This window comes from Trichechus manatus, unplaced genomic scaffold (assembly GCF_000243295.1).
Source record: "Trichechus manatus latirostris isolate Lorelei unplaced genomic scaffold, TriManLat1.0 scaffold00097, whole genome shotgun sequence".
Lineage (NCBI taxonomy): Eukaryota > Metazoa > Chordata > Mammalia > Sirenia > Trichechidae > Trichechus > Trichechus manatus.
In genome coordinates, this window is record NW_004444033.1 from 4,965,863 (window position 1) to 4,986,709 (window position 20,847).

Consider the following 20,847-nt stretch of genomic DNA (forward strand, 5'->3'; position numbering starts at 1 on the left):
TAGGATTTCTTTCCCACACCGACTTTAAAATACTTTGAATTTTAAGCAATAAAGCAAGCCTTGGCCCCTGCAACAGCTATTATAAAACTAGTTAGGGGGACTTTTGCTTCCAAGAAGATGGGGTAGATGTACTTTTCTCTAACCCTTCAGCTAAAAACAATAAGCCTCAATAACCCCTAGGATGGGAAAAAATTTGCAAATCATATTTCTGATAAGGGTCTAGTATCCAGATTGTATAAAAGAACCGCTGCAACTCAACAATAAAAAGACAACCCAATTAAAAAAAATAAAAACAGGCAAATGATTGGAATACCTGTCTCCAAAAAGATATACAAATGATAATAAACACATGAAAAGGTACTCATCATTAGCCATCAGGGAGATGCAAATCCAAACCACAGTGAGATACCACTTCACACCCACTAAGATGGCTACAATCAAAAAAATGGACAATAGATGTCGGTGAGGATGTGTAGGAAACAGAGTCCTCCTACACTATTGGTGGGAATGCAAGATAGTGCAGCTGCTTTGGAAAACAGTCTGGCAGGTCCTCAAAAAATTAAACTTAGAGTTACCATGTTGTTGCTGCTGTTAGGTGCCACTGAGTCAATTCCTAGCCACCCTATATGACAGAGTAGAACTGCCCCATAGGGTTTCCAAGGAGCGGCTGGTGAATTCAAACTGCCGACCTTTTGGTGAGCAGCCCAGCTCTCAACCACTGTGTCACCAGGGCTCCAGAGTTACCATAGGAGCCAGCAATTCTAATCCTAGGAATATACTGGAGAGAACTGAAAGCATATTTCACACAAAAACTTGCACACAAACGCTCACAGCCACATTATTCATAATAGCCAAAACGCAGAAACAACCCAAATATCCATCAACTGATGAATGGATAAACAAAATGCAGAATATCAATATAATAGGATACAACTTGGCAATAAAAAGGAATGAAGTACTGATACATGCTACAACATGGATGAAGCTGAAAACATTATGCTAAGTGGAAGAAGCCAGACACAAAAGGCCACATATTAAACAATTCCATTTATGTGAAACACCCCGAATGGGCAAATCCATAGATACAGAGTAGATCAGTGGCTGCCAGGGACTGAGAATGATATGGGTTTTCTTTTGGGGGTGATAAAAATGTTCTGGAATTAGATAGTGGTGATGCTGGCACAACTTGTGAATACACTAAAAACCTCTGACTTGTATTCTTTAAGGGGGCAAATTTTATGGTGTATGAATTATATCTCAATTTTTAAAAGTAACAGACTAATCAGAAAAAAAGACTGAGATAAAACAAAAACTCTGGACATTATATATATAAAACAAACATAACAAGATTCTGATGGTAGAGAGAGAAAGACAGACCAGCTAGGAATGACTCGATGGTTGAGTTCTCTGGGTTTTCTTTTGGCTTCACATATCCCAGACTTGGAACTGAAAAAGCCAGCAAACCTGGAAACATCAACAGATGCAGACAAAAAATATCCCCAAGAAAACCCTCTTCTCTCTAGCCAAGGACCAGGAAAGGGGCAGTTTAGCAAGACAGAAAACTTTTAGATAGTAACCACAATACTCCAGCCAAATACCACAGAAAAAAATGTGGCCCTACTCAGAGGAGAGCCTAGACTTTCCCCCTTACCACTGTGATGAGGTGTCCCAGCCTGCCCCCTTACAGCGGTGCTATCAGAGGTGGCCAAGTAGGGATCCAGAACTCTGGCTGGATGGTAACAAGGGCTTCCCACCCAGTGTCAGTGGAGACTGCTTGTGGGGTCAGAACTCCCAGCTCAGCCCAGCAGTAAAGAGGAGCTCCCAATTTGAGTGTCAACAGAGGCTAAGTGGGTATCATGGACTTCTACCACCATCTGGCAGTAATGAGGCCATGTTCCCCCTTCCCCTGCCAGAGCGGTGTTAGAAGGAACCATCTAAAGCAGGACATTTCAGTAAGATCTAGAGTCTCCTGGCACAGTGTAAAAATGTCCAGGTTTCACTAAAAAATAACTCATCGTATCAACAGCCAGGAGGATTTCAAACTAATGAAAAATACAATCAATAGATAGCAACACCAAGATGACAGAGATGTTAGAATTATCTGACAAAGATTTTAAAGCAGGTATCATAAAAATGCTTCACTGCGCAATTACAAATACACTGGGGGAAAAAAATAGCCTCAGCAAAGAAATAGAAGATAGAAAAAGGAACTAAATGGAAATTTTAGAACTGAAAAATACAATAACTGAAATAAAAAGCTCAGTGGATGTGTTCAATAGCAGAATGGAAGGAACAGAGGAAAGAATCAGGGAACTAGAAGAGAAAATAATGGTAATTAACCCGATCTGAAAAACTGAGAGAAAATAGGGTAGAAAAAAACAAAACAAAACAGAGTCTTGGAGACCTGTGGGACTGAATAAAAGATTTATATTTGTGTCATCAAAGTCCCAGAAATAGAGAAGAAAGAGGGTGGGGCTGAAAAAAAGTACTCAAAGAAATAATGATTTGGCAAGAGACATAAACCAATAGATTCAAGAATGAACTCCAAACAGGATAAACCCAAAGAGATCCACACCGAGACACATCATAATTAAACTTCTGAAAACTAAAAATAAAGAAAAAAATCTTGGAATCAACCAGAGAAAAATGACACCTTACCAATAAGGGAAACACAATTTGAATGATACTGGATTTTTCATCACAAATCATGGAGGCCAGAAGGAAGTGGCACAATATTTTTAAAGTGCTGAAAGAAAAGAATCCTATAACCAGAGAAAATATCCGTCAGTAATGAAGGGAAAACAAGACATTCTCAGATGAAGAAAAATGAAGATAATTTGTTGCCAGCAGATCTACCCTAAGAGAATGGTTAGAGTAAGTTTTCCAATTAGAAAGGAAATGATAAAAGAATGAACCCTGGAATGTCAGGAAAGAAGAAAGAATACAGTAAGCAAAAATATGGGCAAACTCAATACATTTTCCTTCTCCTCTTGAGTTTTTAAAATAATGTTTGACAGTTGAAGGAAAAATTATAAAGCTGTTCAGTGTGGTTCTAAACGATGTAGAGGAAATATTTAACACAATTATATTATTAATGGAAGAGAGTAAAAGGACATGAAAGGAGGTAAAGCTTCTATACTTCACGCAAACTAATGAAATGATGACACCAGTAGACTATTGTCTTAGTTATCTAGTGCTGCTGTAACAGAAATACCACAAGCGGATGGCTTTAACAAACAGAAAATTTTCTCACAGTCTAGGAGGCTAGAAGTCCAAATTCAGGGCATCAGCCCCAGGGGAAGGCTTTCTCTCTCTGTTGGCTCTATAGGAAGGTCCTCGTCATCAATCTTCCCCTGGACCAGGAGCTTCTCTGCACAGGAACCCCGGGTCCAAAGGATGAGCTCTGCTCCTGGCACTGCTTTCTTGGTGGTATGAGGTCCCCACTCTCTGCAGGCCATGCTCCAGGGAAACTCCCTTTACACTGGATCAGGGATGCGACCTTAGTAAGGGTGTTACAATCCCACCCTAACCCTCTTTAATATAAAATTACGATCACATAATGGAGGACAACCACACAATACTGGGAATCACGCCCTAACCAAGTTGACAAATATTTTTCGGGGGACACATATGATAAGTTATGCATATAAAATGCAATACCTAGGGCAATCACTAAAAACACTATACATACAGAGTCACTCAAAAACACTACAGATAAATCAAAATGGATTAAAAAATGTTCACATGTAACCCACAGGAAGGCAGGAAAAAGAAAACAAAGAAACAAAAAACAGAAAGAGCAAACAAAACAAAAAATAAAATGATAGACTTAAGCCCTAACATATCAATAATTATATTAAATGTAAATGGTCTACACACAATTAAAAGACAGAGATCAGCACACACACACACACACACACACACACACACACACACACAAACAAACAAACCTGCTGTTGTCAAGTCAATTCCAACTCACAGCAACCCTACAGGACAAAGCAGAACGCCCCATATGGTTTCCAAGGAGTGGCTGGTAGATTTGAACTGTTGATCTTTTGGTTAGCAGCCGAGCTCTTTACCACTGCACCACCAGGGCTCCAAAGAGATTAGCACAGTGGATTAAAAAACATGACCCAACTGTATGCTATCTACAAGAAAGAACCTTACTTCAAATATAACAGTATAGGGAGATTAAAAATAAGGAAAAAGATATACCATGCAAGCATTAATCAAAGGAAAGTAAGACTAGCTATATTAACATCAGATAAAGTAAACTTCTGGGCAAAGAAAATCACCAGAGGCAGAGAAGGACATTATATAATGATAAAAGGATCAATTCATCAAGAAGACACAGCAATCCTAAATGCTTTGCTATGCACCAAATTCTATGCACCTATACGTACCAAAGAACAGAGCTGTAAAATATGTGAAGCAGAAACTGATAGAACTGAAAGGAAAAATAGACAAATCTACAATTAGAGTTGGAGATTTCACTTCCCTCTCAAGAACTGACAGAAAAACTAGACAGAAAATTTAGCAACGATTTAGAGGAAATCAACAACACCACTGTCGTAGTCATCTACTGCTGCTCTAACAGAAATACCACAAGTGCATGGCTTTAACAAAGAGAAGTTTATTCTCTCACAGTCCAGTAGGCTACAAGTCCAAATTCAGCGCATCAGCGCAAGGGGAACACTTTCTCTGTTGGCTTTGGAGGAAGGTCTGTGTCATCAATTTTTCCTTGGTCTGGGAGCTTCTCTGCGCAGGAACCTCAGGTCCAAAGGATGCACTCTGCTCCCGGCACAGCTTTCTTGGTGTTATGAGGTTCCCCTGTGTCTCCCCTTGCCTCTCTCTCCTACATCCCAGAAGAGATTGGCCCAAGACACCATCCAATCCTGTACACCCCATCAGCACAACTGCTGCCAATCCTTCCCACCATACCACAGCGAAAGAGTCCACAACACACAAAGAAATCACATCAGACCACAAAACGGCACACAATCACACAACACTGGGAATCATGACCCAGCCAAATTGATACACACATTCTTTGAGGGACATAACTCAATCCATGACAACCATCAACCAATGAGATCTCATCAATATTTAAAGAATAATCTACTCAACAACAATAGAATATACATTCTTTTCAAATGCCCATGGAACATATACCAAGACAGACCATAACCTGGGCAGTAAAATGAACATCAACAAATTAAAAAAAAATTGAAATCATACAGAGTGTGTTCTCCAACTACAATGGAATCAAACTAGAAACCAATAACAAAAAGGTAACAGGAAAATCTTCAAACACCTGTAAACTAAACACACTTCTAAATAATTCTTGGGTTAAAGAGGAAGTCTCAAGGGAAATAAAAAAATACATTGAACTGAATCAAAATGAAAATACAGCATACCAAAATTTGTGGGACAGAGCTAAGCTGTAGTCTTTGATCTTCACCAGTAAGTACTTCAAGTCCTCTTCACTTACAGCAAGATTGTGTCATCTGCATAACGAAGGTTGTTAACGAGTTTTCCTCCAATCTTGATGCCCGTTCTTCTTCATACAGTCCAGCTTTTCGGATTATTTGTTCAGTATACAGACTGAATAAGTATGGTGAAAAGATACGACCCTGACGCACACCGTTCCTGACTTTAAACCACCCAGCATCCCCTTGTTCTGTTCGAATGACCGTCTCTTGATCTATGTACAGCTTCCTCATGAGCACAATTAAACCTGGCTATATATCAATTTGGGGAAAATTGACATCTTTATTATCTTGAGTCCAATTCATGAACATGGCACAACTCTCCATTTGTTTGTATAGTTTTCAGTATACAAGTCCTATACATGTTTTGTTAGATTTACACCTAAGCATTTGATTTTTTTAGCAATTGTAAATGGTTTATTTTTTTTAATTTCAGTGTCCAGGTGTCTACTGCTAGTATAGAGACATTCAATTTATTTTTGTATGTTTACCTTGTACCCTATGACCCTGGAACTCACTTATGAGGTAGGCGGGTGTTTTGTGGATTCCTTGGAATTTTCTACGTAGATAATCATGTCATCTGCAAATAGGAATAGTTTTATTTTTCCTTTCTAATCTGTATGCCTTTTGTTTCCTTTTTGCCTTATTGCACTGGCTAGAACTTCCAGACTATGTTGAATAAGAGTGGTGAGAGCAGACATCCTTGTCTCATTCTTGATCTCGGGGAAAGCATTCAGTCTTTCACCATTGAGAATGTTAGCTGTAGGTTTTTTTGTAGATACTTATTGTCAAGTTGGGAAACTCTGGTGGCATAGTGGTTAAGAGCTACGGCTGCTAACCAAAAGGTCGGCAGTTCGAATCTACCAGGCGCTCCTTGGAAACTCTATAGGGCAGTTCTACTCTGTCCTATAGAGTTGCTATGAGTCAGAATCTACTTGATGGCAATGGGTTTTTTGGACTGTCAGGCTGAGGAAGGTCCCTTCTATTCCTTTTTTTTTTCCTGAGAGTTTCTGTTATGAATGACTGTTGAATTTTATCAAATGCTTTTCCTCAATAAATTAATATAATCATGTGATTTTTTTTCTTTAGCCTGTTAATATGGTGGATTACATTAATTGATTTTTTAAATATTATACCAGTTTTGCATCCTTGGAATAAACTCCGCTTGCAGCCCTGGTGGTGCAGTGGTTAAGAGCTACGGCTGCTAACCAAAAAAGGTCAGCAGTTCGAATCCACCAGATGCTCCTTGGAAACCTGTGGGACACTTCTACTCTGTCCTATAGGGTCGCTGTAAGTCAGAATTGACTCAATGGCAACAGGTTTGTTTTTGGGTTTTGGTATATAATGCTGTTTATATATATACACACACATATATATATATATACGTATATACATATATACGTATATATATATATATATATATACACACACACAGTGGAATTCTATTTTCTAATACTTTGTTACAGATTTTTCTGTCTATATTCATGAGGGATATTGGTCTACAGATTTATTTTTGGGGACTATCTTTAGTATCAGGGTAATATTTGCCTCATACAATGGGGTGGGAAGTATCTCCTCTTCTTCTGTTTTCTGGAAGAGATTGTATAGACTTGTTAATTCTTTTTCAAATGTTTGGTAGAATTCTTCAGTGAAGCCATCTGGGCCTGGAGTTTCTTTTTTTGGAAGTTTTTAAATTTTGAATTCAATTTTTTAATAGTTATACGGCTATACCAAGAAATCTGGAAGACAGCCAACCGACTGGAAGAGATCCATATTTATGCCTCTTCCAAAGAAAGGTGATCCAACAAAATGCGGAAATTATCGAGCAATGTCACTAATATCACACGCAAGTAAAATTCTGCTGAAGATCATTCAAAAGCAGATGCAGCAGTACATCAACAGGGAACTGCCAGAAATTCAAGCTGAATTTAGAAGAGGACATGGAACGAGGGATGTCAATGCTGACGTCAGATAGATCCTGGCTGAAAGCAGAGGATACCAGAAGGATGTTTACCTGTGTTTTATTGACTATGCTAAGGCATTCAACTGTGTGGATCATAACAAATTACGGATAATATTACAAAGAATGGGAATTCCAGATAAATGAAGACTTATGTTTGCACAAATATCTGTACACAACCATTTACACACCTTTATTTGTAATAGCCAAAAACTGGTAACAACCCAGATGTCCTTTAACAGGTAAATGGTTAAACTGTGGTACATCCATACTATAGAATACTACATAGCAATGAAAAGGAACAAACTATTGACAGATCCAACAACCTGGATGAATCTCCAGAGAATTATGCTAGTGGAAAAAAGCCAATCCAAAAGGATTCCATTTATATAGCATTTGTGATATGACAAAATTATAGAAATGGAGAATAGATTAGAGGTTAACAGGAGCTAAAGGCGGGTGAGGAGGGGAAGTGAGGGGGCTATAAAAGGGCAACACAGGGATCCTTGTGGTGATGTAAATGTTCTGTATCTTGACAGCAGTTATCAATGGCAATATCCTGGTTGTGACATTGCACTACAGTTTTATAAGACGTTATGATTTTGGGAAACTGGGTAAAGGATACATGGAATCTAGTATTTCTTACAGTTGCATATGAATCTACAATTACCTCAAAATAAAAAGTTTAATGAACAAAAAAAAAAATTAGTTTAAAAATCCCTGTCCACAATACAGGTATTTACTATGTATTACAAAAAGCAGATGTAAGTATCTCAACTTCACAAAAATTGAAATTAATTCCAGACACCATTATTGAGTCAAATTTTGGTTACGAATGAAGGAACTGAGAAGAAAGGAGGTTTCCACTCACAAATTCCAATTTAATTTCCTAGAGGGGGGAAAAAAACTATGAAGGTATAGACAGAACTATATATGTGAAACAAACCTCAGTTCTTAAAATATTTCATTTTAAGGAAGGATAAAGGTTCCAAAAGAAATTCATTCCTCTCTACCAGTACCAGTTGCCATGGAGTTAACTCTGACTCATGGCAACCCCAGGTGTGTCAGAGTAGAACTGTGTGCCATAGGGTTTCCAAAGGCTGATTTTTTGGAAGTAGACTACCTGGCCTTTCTTCCTAGGTGCTTCTGGGTAGTCTCGAACCTCCAACCTTTTGGTTAGCACTTGAGTGTATTAACCATCTGCACCACACAGGGACTCCCATTCCTCTCGAATAGTCTTTAAAATGATATGTGGATCCTCAGAGAAAACATGGCATTTTTGATCTAGGCGCTTACCTGACAGGAGAGCTTATTCCGGAAGGGTGGGTCATTGGTGCAGTTCAGGGGGAGACAGGTAGAGGTGGAAGAGTTGAAGGGACTGGTGGTAGAAGAAACAGGCTAGGGGGAAAGACAGGGCAGCGCGGCCTGAGACAGTACACTGGACTCGGCACCAGACTGCCAGCACTGACACCCTCGTCCTGCACACAAGTCCTACTTCTAGCTCCTTTGTTGGACTTCTACTAAATCACATGAATTCTGTGCCACAGCTTCCTCCTCCTCTAAAGCACAGACAATATTTTTCACCTGCCCATCCCACAGGATATTTGCAAGGATAAATATCTGCACAGCAGGGAAATGTTTGAAAGAAAGGGACCAAGAAACAGTACCTGCAAATGTGGTTCATTTAAAATGTTTAAGTTCATTTTATATGAGGAAACATGCAAAATGGAAGATAATGATTCTGAAGGAGACTGGAGAAAACAAAAGACAAAACGAATGAGATTTCAAGAGTCAACACCCCAGTTTACTTTCTCAGTTGTCTTGTACTGAGGCTACTAAGGGAATATTCGGTATGGCTAACACTACATCTCACACTTCACTTGAAAAAAACTAAACAAGTAAACAGCCAAGACCCACAAGGCTGCACATCCATAGGGCTGGGGAGCTGTCTTTATTACATGACACTGAAAAATGTTAAGAACATGGAAATTAGCAGTAACGCACTCTTAAACGTCATGGGCTGTGGCACTAATTTAATTTTGTCTGGCATTTTGGTTCAAGTGTGCCTGCCTGCACTTGAATCTAAGCTCTTTGATTGCAAGAATCACGATTCACATTCATCTTTATACCTCTCATCATCCATTATATTGCACGTAGTCGGCACTCCATAAATACCAAATTGAACTAACGTGCATATGTAACGTCTATTCCTGCCAGCTGCAAGGAATAAACTGAACACGTTCCAGAACAGAGGCGGACCTCCTGATATTTATATAGGCACAGCCCTGTAACTTACTGAACAATGTTTTCAATTTCTGGGGATTTCAATTTCTCAATTTATATTATTTCTTACCCTTCATCTCCCACCATCTTTGTGGTAAGGAATAATAAGCTAAATTATGTGAATGCAATTTTTTACTGATAATTTGAAAAACAGCTTTCAAAGAAGAGTCCTGAGCCCTGAAAGATATCAGCAAGATAGTGAGAAACTTTTAGCTGTGACTTATACCAGGTATGATGGGCTACCTTCTGTCAATAATGAGCTGTTAGACTTAAAAAAAAAAAAAAAAAAATTCTTATTTTCTAATCTTTACTCACCAGTGTCCAGTCTCGACTTGATATGTTGATACTTTGGGTTTTGTGGTATCCTTTTCGTCAGATACTAAAAAATAGGAAGATTCACAATTAACTGGGCTAATGTAAGGATAAGGGTGGCAAAGTTGGGAAATCATCAGATACTCAAAAAATGGAAGAAATAAGGGTGGCAAAGTTGGGAAAGAGTCAGATACTTAAAAAATGGAAGAAATGTGAAAATTTTATAGAATTTAAAGATGGAAGGAGCTTTAGAAGTCCTTTCAACATAGGACTCCTCTCTATAGCACACCCACAGGTAAAGATGGTTATCTTGTTTTGGTCAAAATACTTCCATATTTTGTCAAAACACTCTCATAGCACTAATGTGATAAGAAAAACAGGTCCTAAAAATCAGTTAGTGAGCCAAAACCGGTCTCATTAGGCCCATCTGACCTATCGTTTCAACCCAGAATAAGTCATTTCCCTCTGCCTTAAGAAATCCATTAAGATAACAGATTTTTAATTTTACTCTTTGTATGATGGTGTCTAAGGGCCCTGGTGGCACAGAGGTTAAGTGCTTGGCTGCTAACCAAAAGGGTGGCAGTTTGAATTCACCAGCTGCTCCTTGGAAACCCTATGGGGCAGTTTATACTCTGTCCTATAGGGTTGCTATGAGTCGGAATCGACTAGATGGCAACAGGTTTGGCTTGGTTTTTATGATGGTTTCTAGGCCATCTCCCCTAGATTTTACCAACCTCTCCCCTAAAAAGTGCCATGTGGAGTCCAGGCCTGACACGTGATCCAGGTTGTCCGGCGGGACCTGGTTCAGCAGGCCTCTCCGGCAGCTGCCCTGGATCTGGTGGCTGTGCTCGTGGCAGCTGAGGCTCATCGAAGTCTCAGAATAAGTTTATGGTCAGCAAACACCTGTCCTGTCCTTTGGCAGTTAACTGTTTGAATCCAAGCATAAGGCATTCACCCATGAAAGGTCAGTAGTGTTTGTGAAAGTCATGAACTGAGGGAAGGCTAATGAGCAAAAAGACGTTACAAAACGTATCAAACTATTTTGCTCAGTCCTTTTCTGGCCTTAAGTATGGAAAATTATATGTTCAGCAACGGGTAAACCCACCCACTGCCGTCAAGTTAATTCTGACTCATAGCAACCCCATAGGGCTCCCAAGGCTGTAAATCTCTATGGAAACAGACTGCCATATCTTTCTCCTGTGGAACTGCTGGTGGTTTCGAATGGCCAACCTTTCAGTTAGCAGTCTATCGCTTTAACCACTGCACCATCAGGGCTCCTTCAGCAACAGGTAGCTGTGGAATATGAAATTATAACTAGCTAATCCCTTTCCAGGTAATCCCTGAATGGCACAAACAGTTAAGTGCTTGACTATTATCTGAAAAGCTGGCAGTTGGAACCCATCCAGAGGCGCCTTGGATGACAGGCCTGGTGATCTGCTTCCAAAAGGTCACAGCTTTGAAAACTCTGTGGAGCAGTCCTACTCTGCACACATGGGGTTGCCATGAGTCGGAATGGACTCAAAGGCAACTAACAACAATACCTTTCCAGCTTCATCGTCTGTTCCCATGATAAAGTTCCCAAGAATGCCCCTCCAATGTGCCACACTCATTTAGGTCTCCAGGCTTGGCAAGTATCTGCCTAGAATGCCTTTTCTCAACAAGTCCAAGGACATGGGTAAAACTGTATTTCCTCTGTAAAGCTGTCCTAGGCGGAATTAGACACTTCCTCTCCGTGGGCCCTACAGTACTGACATCCTGTCCCATTGTTTACACGTCTACCTTCTTCCCTAGTCTAGAATTTCCTTGAAGGCAGGGATGATAACTTCCTCCTATTTGTATTCTCCCAAGACCCAGCACATAGCAGATACTTTTAAGTATTCAGTCAATAATTGAATATCTAGAATGATCGTATTACTGCAAATACGTGGTTCCTTAGAAGAGAACATCGAACATATAAAAATTATATCACTTGTCATTGAAAACATAATTAACCACAGCATGCCCTCTTCGGAGAACTGAAAGATTAATAATTTACACACAAAAACACCTTTTTAAATGACCCACAAAGCACAAAAATAATACAGGGTATTTCAATGTCTTATAAAATATTTGTTGGCCAGTTTTGGATTTCAATAACCAGGAAGAATTTTTAAAAACTGAGGGCACCTACAGAGAATTATCAACTTTTAATTTTTCCAAGGACATAAAAAACAAAAACAGAAACAAAATCCCACAACTACCATCTACTATTCTCACACTAAAAAGTAAGAAAAATAAATTCCAGAATTAAAAGGACAGTCCTTTACACCGAATACATTTCATGTTGTAAAAAGACTCGTGACATCTTCTCTGCTTTTCATTTCATCTCAGGCAAGTAAAACCCTTTCTCATGGATGTTCAGCCTTGGTCTTCAGATGTATGTTTGGAACCAGTGAATTATTTTATCATTAGTAAAGGTTGGGAAGCTCCTTTCTCAATCTATCAGTAACCCACTGTCTGTAAGAGAAAGTAACTGTAACTCCAATTCTAACTCTTCCCCTGGAAGAAGATGAAGATTCTTAAGTGAGAGAAGGAAAATATTCAAAGATTGAAAAGGGGGGCTTTAGGACAGTTTCCCCAGAGAGAGATAATATAATAGCAAAACAAAGCAAAAAAGCAAACAAAAAACCAGGGGGAACATGTGCCTGGTAAATTGAGTCAAATAAAGCTAATACCAGACTGAAGTCATCTCAGGTTAAGGCACTTTCCCCCCACTCTGTATTTTTATCATTTCTATACTTGATTTCCTGTTTTTACTTTTGTTTTGTTTTCTCCCACTAGTTTCCTAGCAAAGCTCCTTTTGAAAAATTCCAGGCTCATCTCTGCTGACCCAAGGGGATTTGTCCATACCTAAGCCAAAATAGCTGAGATGTGAGGGTGTTGCTGGAGACCAGGTGTGGTGGCAGCAGGACAAGGAGGGGAGCGAGCGTGGACAGCTACATTCACAGCGCTCTCACCACCCCCGGTTTTCCCTCACACAGACTAATGGGAAATCCACACTCTGCAGAGGAAAAATGCTTTGTTTCTTCCCCATGTTCCCATTTTAGATTGATTTCTTGTTCCTGACTTTCTAGTACCCACCACCATGTAAAACTACGTGCGCTCTGCTGCAAGCAGTGAGCCATAGATTTTATGACCGGCCATACTTTCTCCTTTACCATTCTTGCTTTGGCGGAGACTGTTCTTGACCTACTGACCGACTGGCTTTGTTTCAATTACATAAACAGGATGGAATGGTGGAAAGCGAAAGAGCTGGGAAAAGAAGCTGTTTCAAGGAGGACTATTCATTCATTCCACAAAGACTTATTAAGCACCAGCCACCCACTCAGCGGACATTTCCAAAGTGCCTACTAGGAGTCAGCCACTGCGCTGGGGACACAGAGGTACAAAACCCAGGCTTTACCACTCCCACTCCCCCCACTGACTGCTGGGAAGAAAGACAAGGGAATAAATGGGTGCCGCACTGCACTGTGAACAAGGAGAGGGAAGCAGGGGGTACAACGGGATCATGTGAGATCGGCATCCGTCGTTGGCTGCTGTCGAGTTGGCCCCCGAGTCATGGTGACCCTGTGCACAATGCACCAAAACGCTGCCCGGTCCTGTGCCATCCCCATGATCAGCTGGTTTCGGACCACTGGTACCGAATCCATACTGAAAGAGTGAAGAACTGTTTCCTGAGCTGAATTCTGAGGGGTGAGGAAGTTAATCAGGTGAAAGGAGTGTGGGTGGGAGCTACGGGGGCTCCTGGCAGACGGGAAGGTATGCGCAAAGCTTGGAGACTAGGAGAGTATGGGCAGTTTCAAGAGACCTGAAAGTAACTGTAAGCCTAGAGCACAAGGGACGACATGGGGCCAAGGGGGTGAAGTTGAGCCTGGTAGAGGCAGGCAGGGGCGGATCACAAAGGGCCTTGTATCCATGCCAAGAAACTTGGATTTATCCTGTAGATTAATGGTTCTCAAACAGGGGTGATTTTGCCCCTTCCTTGCTCCCAGGGGACATTTGGCAATGTCTGGAGACATTTTTGGTTGTCACAACTAGGCTGGGGGTAGGGGGTACTACTGGCCATCTAGTGGATGGAGGCCAGGGATGCTGCTAAACATCCTACAATGACAGGCCCCTCATACGCCAACAAAGAATTAGCTGGTCTAGAATGTCAATAGCGCTGAAGTTGAGACATTATAACACAGACGATGAGGAGTCACTGAAGAAGGCTTGAGAAGGAACAATGGGATACTTCCATTTTAGAAAGACCACTGTGGCAGCGATATGGAGAGCTAATAGGATTCTACTGGAGCCCTGGTGGTGCAGTGGTTAAGTGCTCAGTTGCTAACCGAAAGGTCGGTGGTTTGTACCCACCAGCCATGGAAGAAAGATGTGGTAGTATGCTTCCATAAAGATTACAGCCTTGGAAACTCTGAGGCAGTTCTACTCTGTCCTATAGGGTCGCCATGAGTTGGAATCAACTTGATGGCAACCGGTTTGTGGTTTTCTTTTTTTTTTTTTTAAATAGGATTGCTGTCAAGAATGGAAGCAGGGATATCAGTTAGGAGACTGTTGAGGTTAAGAGGATTTATAGTACTAAGAAGTAGCAAGGAGGTGAAGAGAAAGAGACAATTTCAATAAATCTTTTCAGTTGTAAAATCAGTCTGATTTCAAATTGACTGGTATAACATGGGGAAGACGGTGATGCCAATCCTAAAAAACAGGACTCCAGGAAGCATATATTGGAAGACATGATGACTTCAATTTTGGACATGTTAAGTACGAGATATCTGTGGGTTATCCAAAATGGAAGTGTCCAGCTGGCTCTTGGGGTCTGGAGATCAGGAGCGTGACCTGGGCTAGAAAAGCAAGACTGTAGGATTGTCAGCATACCGGCAGTACGTGAAACCATGAGAGAGTGAGTAGACTGGAAGAAAACCCCCGGCGTTTAAGGTCAGGTGCAGAAGAGGAGCCTGAGGATGAGACTCAAAAGAATCCATAAGGAAGTGGGTCATAAAAGTTAAAGACGAGAGTTTCAAAAAGAAAGGAGTGGTCAGCAGTGGCCAACGCTGCCAACAGTCAAGTTATGAGAACAGCAGAAAAGTGAATATGGATTTAGCAAACCAGGACACTGTGGACACCCCTGCTGAAAGTGATTACAGTGAAGTGATGAGCCGAAGCAACAACAACAGGTCGAGTTTCTGAGGAGTGATTTTCTTTCCTCAAGCACACTGCTAAGGGATCGATTTGCTGCTGTTATAGTTTTGTTTTAAAGAGAGGAGAGATTTGAGTATGTTTATAGACTAGTGGGAAAGATGAAAATGGGGCAGGAGAGTGTAGAAAGGAGAGTATGCAAGAGGATGAAGCCCAGGGCCCATGCGGAAGATGCAGCTTCAGATATATATTTAAGATAAAGATATGAGATAGATGGTCATACTGAAGTTCATCAGAAGGACAGAGGAAGCTGACACAGTTCATGTTTGTGGTATTACTACAGGCTCTCTGACAGCAACAAAAAATGTCAAAGAGAGGGCTTAAATCTCCAGAGAGAGTCAAAAGACAATGCTCTCCCACTATACCTGTACTATCCCAGCCCTATCTATTTGGCTTTCAAGACCCAGCACAAACGTTATCTTCCAAGATGACTTCTCTGAATAGCCCAAAAATCAAACAACTAAACCCACTGCTGTCAAGTTGATTCCAACTCATAGCCACCCTAGAGTAGAACTGCCCCATAGGGTTTCCAAGGCTGCAATATTTACAAAAGCAGATCGCCACATCTTTCTCCCATGGAGCGGCTGGTAGGTTCAAACCGCCAACCTTTTGGTCAGCACCCAAGCTCTTAACCACTGCACCACCAGGGCTCCTCTGAAGAACCAAACCAAACAAACCCATTGCCTCAGGTTGATTCCAACTCACAGCAACCTATAGGATGGAGCAGAATGGCCCCACAGGGTTTCCAAGGAGCGGCTGGTGGATTCGAACTGCCGACCTTTTGGTTAACAGCTGAGTTCTTAACCACTGTGCCACCAGGGCTCCCTGAAGATCCCAGTCAGATGGAAATCTCTTCTCTGCCTCAGTCGTATTTTTCAAGATGGCCACAGTAAGATTTCCCATCCCACTTACACTGTGATGTTGACACTCCTCTCACTGAAGGGTGGGGCCTCTGTTCTCTCCCATTGAATCTGGGTGAGCCTGTGACAGAAGTGATGCTATATGACTTCTGAGGTTAGATCATTGTAGTAGGTTGAATTTTGTCCCCCCAAAAGATATGCTGAAATCCTAACCCGCAGTACTTGTGACCATGACCTTATTTGGAAATAGGATCTTTGCAAATATAATCAAATTAAGATGAGGTTATACTGGAGAAAAGATTAAAGTTGTCAAGGATTTCATTTTACTTGGATCCACAATTAACACCCATGGAAGCAGCAGTCAAGAAATCAAAGGACGCATTGTATTGGGCAAACGTGCTGCAAAAGACCTCTTTAAAGTGTTAAAAAGCAAAGATGTCACCTTGAAGACTAAGGTGCGCCTGACCCAAGCAATGGTGTTTTCAATCACCTCGTATGCACGCGAAAGCTGGACGATGAATAAGAAGACCGAAGAAGAACTGACGCTTTTGAATTGTGGTGTTGGCAAAGAATACTGAATATACCATGGACTGCCAAAAGAACTAACAAATCTGTCTTGCAAGGAGTACAGCCAGAATGCTCCTTAGAAGCAAGGATGTCAAGACAAGGTTCATATACTTTGGACATGTTATCAGGAGGGATCAGCCCCTGGAGAAGGACATCGTGCTTGGTAAAGCAGAGGGCCAGCAAAAAAGAGGAAGACCCTCAAGGAGATGGTTGACACAGTGGCTGCAACAATGAGCTCAAGCAATGACAACGACTGTGAGGATGGCACAGGACTGGACAGTGTTTCGTTCTGTTGTACAGAGGGTTGCTATGAGTCAGAACCAACTCAATGGCAGCTAACAACAACATCAGGATTAGGGTGGGCCCTAAATCTAATGACTGTTATTGTTGTTGTTGGTTTCCATCCAGTTGATTCCAAGTCATTGCAATCAACTGTGAGCAGAGTAGAACTGTTCCTTGAGGTTTTCAAGGCTGTGACCTTTCAGAAGCCGACTGCTGAGCCTGTCTTCCGAGGTACCTATGGGTGGGCTCAAAATGCCAACTTTTCGGCTAGCAGTCAACTGCGTAACCATTTGCGCCAACCAGGGATTCCTTAATTCAATGACTAGCGTTCTTATAACAAAAGGGAGATTTGAAGACACACAGATACAGACACACACAGAGGGAAAACAGCCAAGTGAAGATAAGGCAGAAATTGGAGTGATGCAGCTACAAGCCAAGGAATGCCAAAGATTACTGGCAATCATTGGAAGCTAGGAAGAGGGATGGAAGGATTCTTTCCTAGAGCCTTCAGAGGGAGTATGGCCCTGCTGACACCCTGAATTCAGATTTCTGGCCTCCAGAACTGTGAGAGAATAAATTTCTGTTGCTTTAAGCCACCCAGTTTGTGGTAATTTGTTACGGCAGCCCTAGGAAACTAAGACAACCACAAAGGACGATATGACTTTCCCCTGGTTCTCTTGAGACACTTGCTCTTCAAATCCAGCCACCATGTGTGAAGAAGGCCAAGTCATGGGGAAAAGGCCATGAGTAGGTGTATGCCTGACAGTCCCAGCTGGAGTCCCAGCCAACGTACAGCATCAATGGCCAGATATGCAAATGAAGAAACCTTCACGATAACTTTAGCCTCAGCTACTGCCTGTCTGCAAAACCACATGAGAGATCCCAAGTCAGAACTACCAAGCTAAGCTCAGTCAACTGCCAGAACCATGAGAGATAATAATAAAACTACTATTGTTTTAAGCCACTAAATTTGGGGCTGATTTATTACAATCCAATATATAATTGGAATACCATCCCATCTTTTTTCCTTTCTATCTAAACTCCTGGAAAAAAAAATCTACACTGGGTGTCATGGATTGAATTGTGTCCCCCAAAAATATTTGTCAACTTGGCTAGGCCATGATTCCCAGTATTGTGTGATTGTCCACCATTTTGCTATCTGATGTGATTTTCCTATGTGTTGTAAATCTTATCTCTATGATGTTAATGAAGTGGGATTAGCAGCAGTTATATTAATGGAGCAGAACTTAATTTACAAGATTAAGTTGTGTTTTTAAGCCAATCTCTTTTGAGATATAAAAGAAAGAAGCAAGCAGAGAGACATAGGGACCTCATACCACAAGGAAAGCAGCACTGGGAGCAGAGTGCGTCCTTTGGACCCAGGGTTCCTTTTGGACCCAGAAGCTCCTAGACCAGGGGAAGACTGATGACAAGGACCCTCTCCCAGAACCAACAGAGAGAGAAAACCTTCCCTTAGAGCTGGCACCCTGAATTTGGACTTCTAGCCTCCTAAACTGTGCGAGAATAAATTTTTCTTTGTTAGAGCCATCCACTTGTGGTATTTCTATTCTAGCAGCACTAGATAACTAAGACACTGGGTATATGCACCTTACTCCTCAATCTGTTCCAACATGGCTGCCATCCCTACCATTCTACTGCAGTTCCTACAGCAGCTAAGGACATGAGAGATCACCCTAACTGCCATAAGTAATGGGCACTTTTCAGTCCTCAACTTAGATGACCTTTTTGTACCATCTGACACTGTTTTATATAGTCTCACTTTTTCAATTTCTACTCTTTTGGTTTCTGTCTCCCTGATTCTCTAACAATACTTGGATCACTCCTCTATCAGTCACTTAAATACTGAGTTCCCCAGGATTCTATCTTCTCCAACTATAGGCTCCCTATGGGCCAAACAAGGAGCCCTGGTTGAGCAACGGTTAAGAGCTTGGCTGCTAACTGAAAGGCTGGACGTTTGAACCCACCCAGCGGCTCCAGAGGAGAAAGATCTGGCAATGTGCTTCTGTAATATGCAAAGATTACAGCCTAGAAAACCCTATGGGGCAGTTCTACTTTGTCATATGGTGTTGCTATGGGTCGGAATCATCTCTACGGCACCTAACAACAATGGGCCAAACACTTTGGTTTAATTTCATTTACACACATCTGATTTCCAAATAGTGAACTCTAGCCTTGACTTCTCCACACTTCAGACAGATACTCATTTTCTCATTTACCCAATATTTACAGAACAACTATCAGGCAGTGGGACAATGCAGACAATGTCGCTATCTGATGTTCTTGCACAAATGCCAAAAACAAACACGCAAACAAAATAATTACAGATTATGGTCTACTGGGTAAAGATGGCATGTTGAAACAATGCATCTAATTTCACTCCCTCCCAAAACCTCAATACAATGTCAGGAAAAGGATATTATTGTGAGCACATAAACCCTACAGAGAATGGGAACACTGACAGCAATAGACTTCTGAAGGCTAGAAAGCAGATCAACAAGTGAAAATGCCTTGATGGCTCAAGAAAGCTGCAGCCTAAGAGGGCAACAGAGAAAGCCAAGAACAATTCTTAAAAGGCTGAGGAATGGACAGCCCCAGGTACCTCTGGAAGTTGGCTGGGGGGAGGGGGTGAAAGAAATGGCTAGAATAAGGTGCTTGAGAAGCGGGGGATCTCCAAATTCTTCTCTCCACTGTGCCATGGGGCGATTCCCTACCCCGCCATAGCAGAAACCTAGAGACAGATTCCCTGGAAAGGATTTCTGGATTGGGAGGTCTTAAGACACAGCAGAAGGCAGGGTATCATTACTGAAAATAAAGGTATTAAGAGAATGATGCATAATAATGCTGAGACTAGCTCCCAGCCCTAGTTCCTCCAGGAACTGAACTATGTTTTTACTCTCAAGAGACTAGGGAAGTTCTCTGGAGACAATGTCCAGACTGAGAGGAAAGAGTTGAAGGTACAGATAAGGAAGGCAGGGATCCCCAATCACAGTTCAGCAAGATCATCCTATAATGAACTTCACCATCAGCAGGTCCCTCCCAAATATACAAAATCTTAATTATCTTTTTAAGTGTCCCACATGAAAACATAAGTTAACAACTGAAAATTCAAAGAAGTTTGAGAACATTCCCAACAAAACAAAAAGAAAAACAGCAGTTTGGAAGACACTGAGACTATTTAGGGAGAAACGCCATTTTTAAAAACTATCACTAGAGAAATAAAAACATATGTCCAAATAAAAACTTGTACACAAATACGCATAGAAGCAGTATTCATAATAGCCAATAACTGGAAACAACCCAAATGTCCATCCACTAATGAATGGATAAACAAAATGTGGTATATCCATGCAATAGAATAGTATTCAGCAATAAAAAGGAATGAAGTACTGACACATTACACAATAAAGATAAACCTTGAAAACATAATGCTAAGTAAAAGAAGCCAGACTCAAAAGACCACAAATATCGCGTGATTCTGCTGATATGAAATGTACAGAATAGGCAAATATGTAGAGATGGAAAGTAGACAAGTGGTTGCCAGGGCTGGAGTGGATAGGGGGTGGGTGAGTTTGGAAGGTGATAGCTAAAGGGTATGGGATTTCTTTTTGGGGTGATGAAAATATTCTAAAATTGATTGTAGTGATAGTTGCAACCCTGTGAATACACTAAAATTCACTGAATTGTACACTTTTAAATTGGTGATTTATGATATGTGAATTATTTTCTCAATAAAGTTGTTACCAAAAAAAAAAAAAAGAAAAGAAAAAACTTTTGCTCTATAAAAGACACTGCTAAGAGAATGAAAAAGACTGGGAGAAAATATTTGCAAAACCACATA

The 20,847-nt window shown here is 41.0% G+C and overlaps 1 protein-coding gene across 1 annotated transcript in view; it reads right to left on the reverse strand.

The window, feature by feature from the left end:
* Nucleotides 1-20,847, reverse strand: part of CEP41 (centrosomal protein 41) — a 52,039-nt gene that overhangs the window by 24,641 nt on the left and 6,551 nt on the right. Inside the window, exon 2 of the mRNA XM_004382678.2 lies at nucleotides 10,048-10,111. Within this exon, the coding sequence (XP_004382735.1) occupies nucleotides 10,048-10,111 (64 nt within the window). The remainder of the gene's footprint in view (nucleotides 1-10,047; nucleotides 10,112-20,847) is intronic.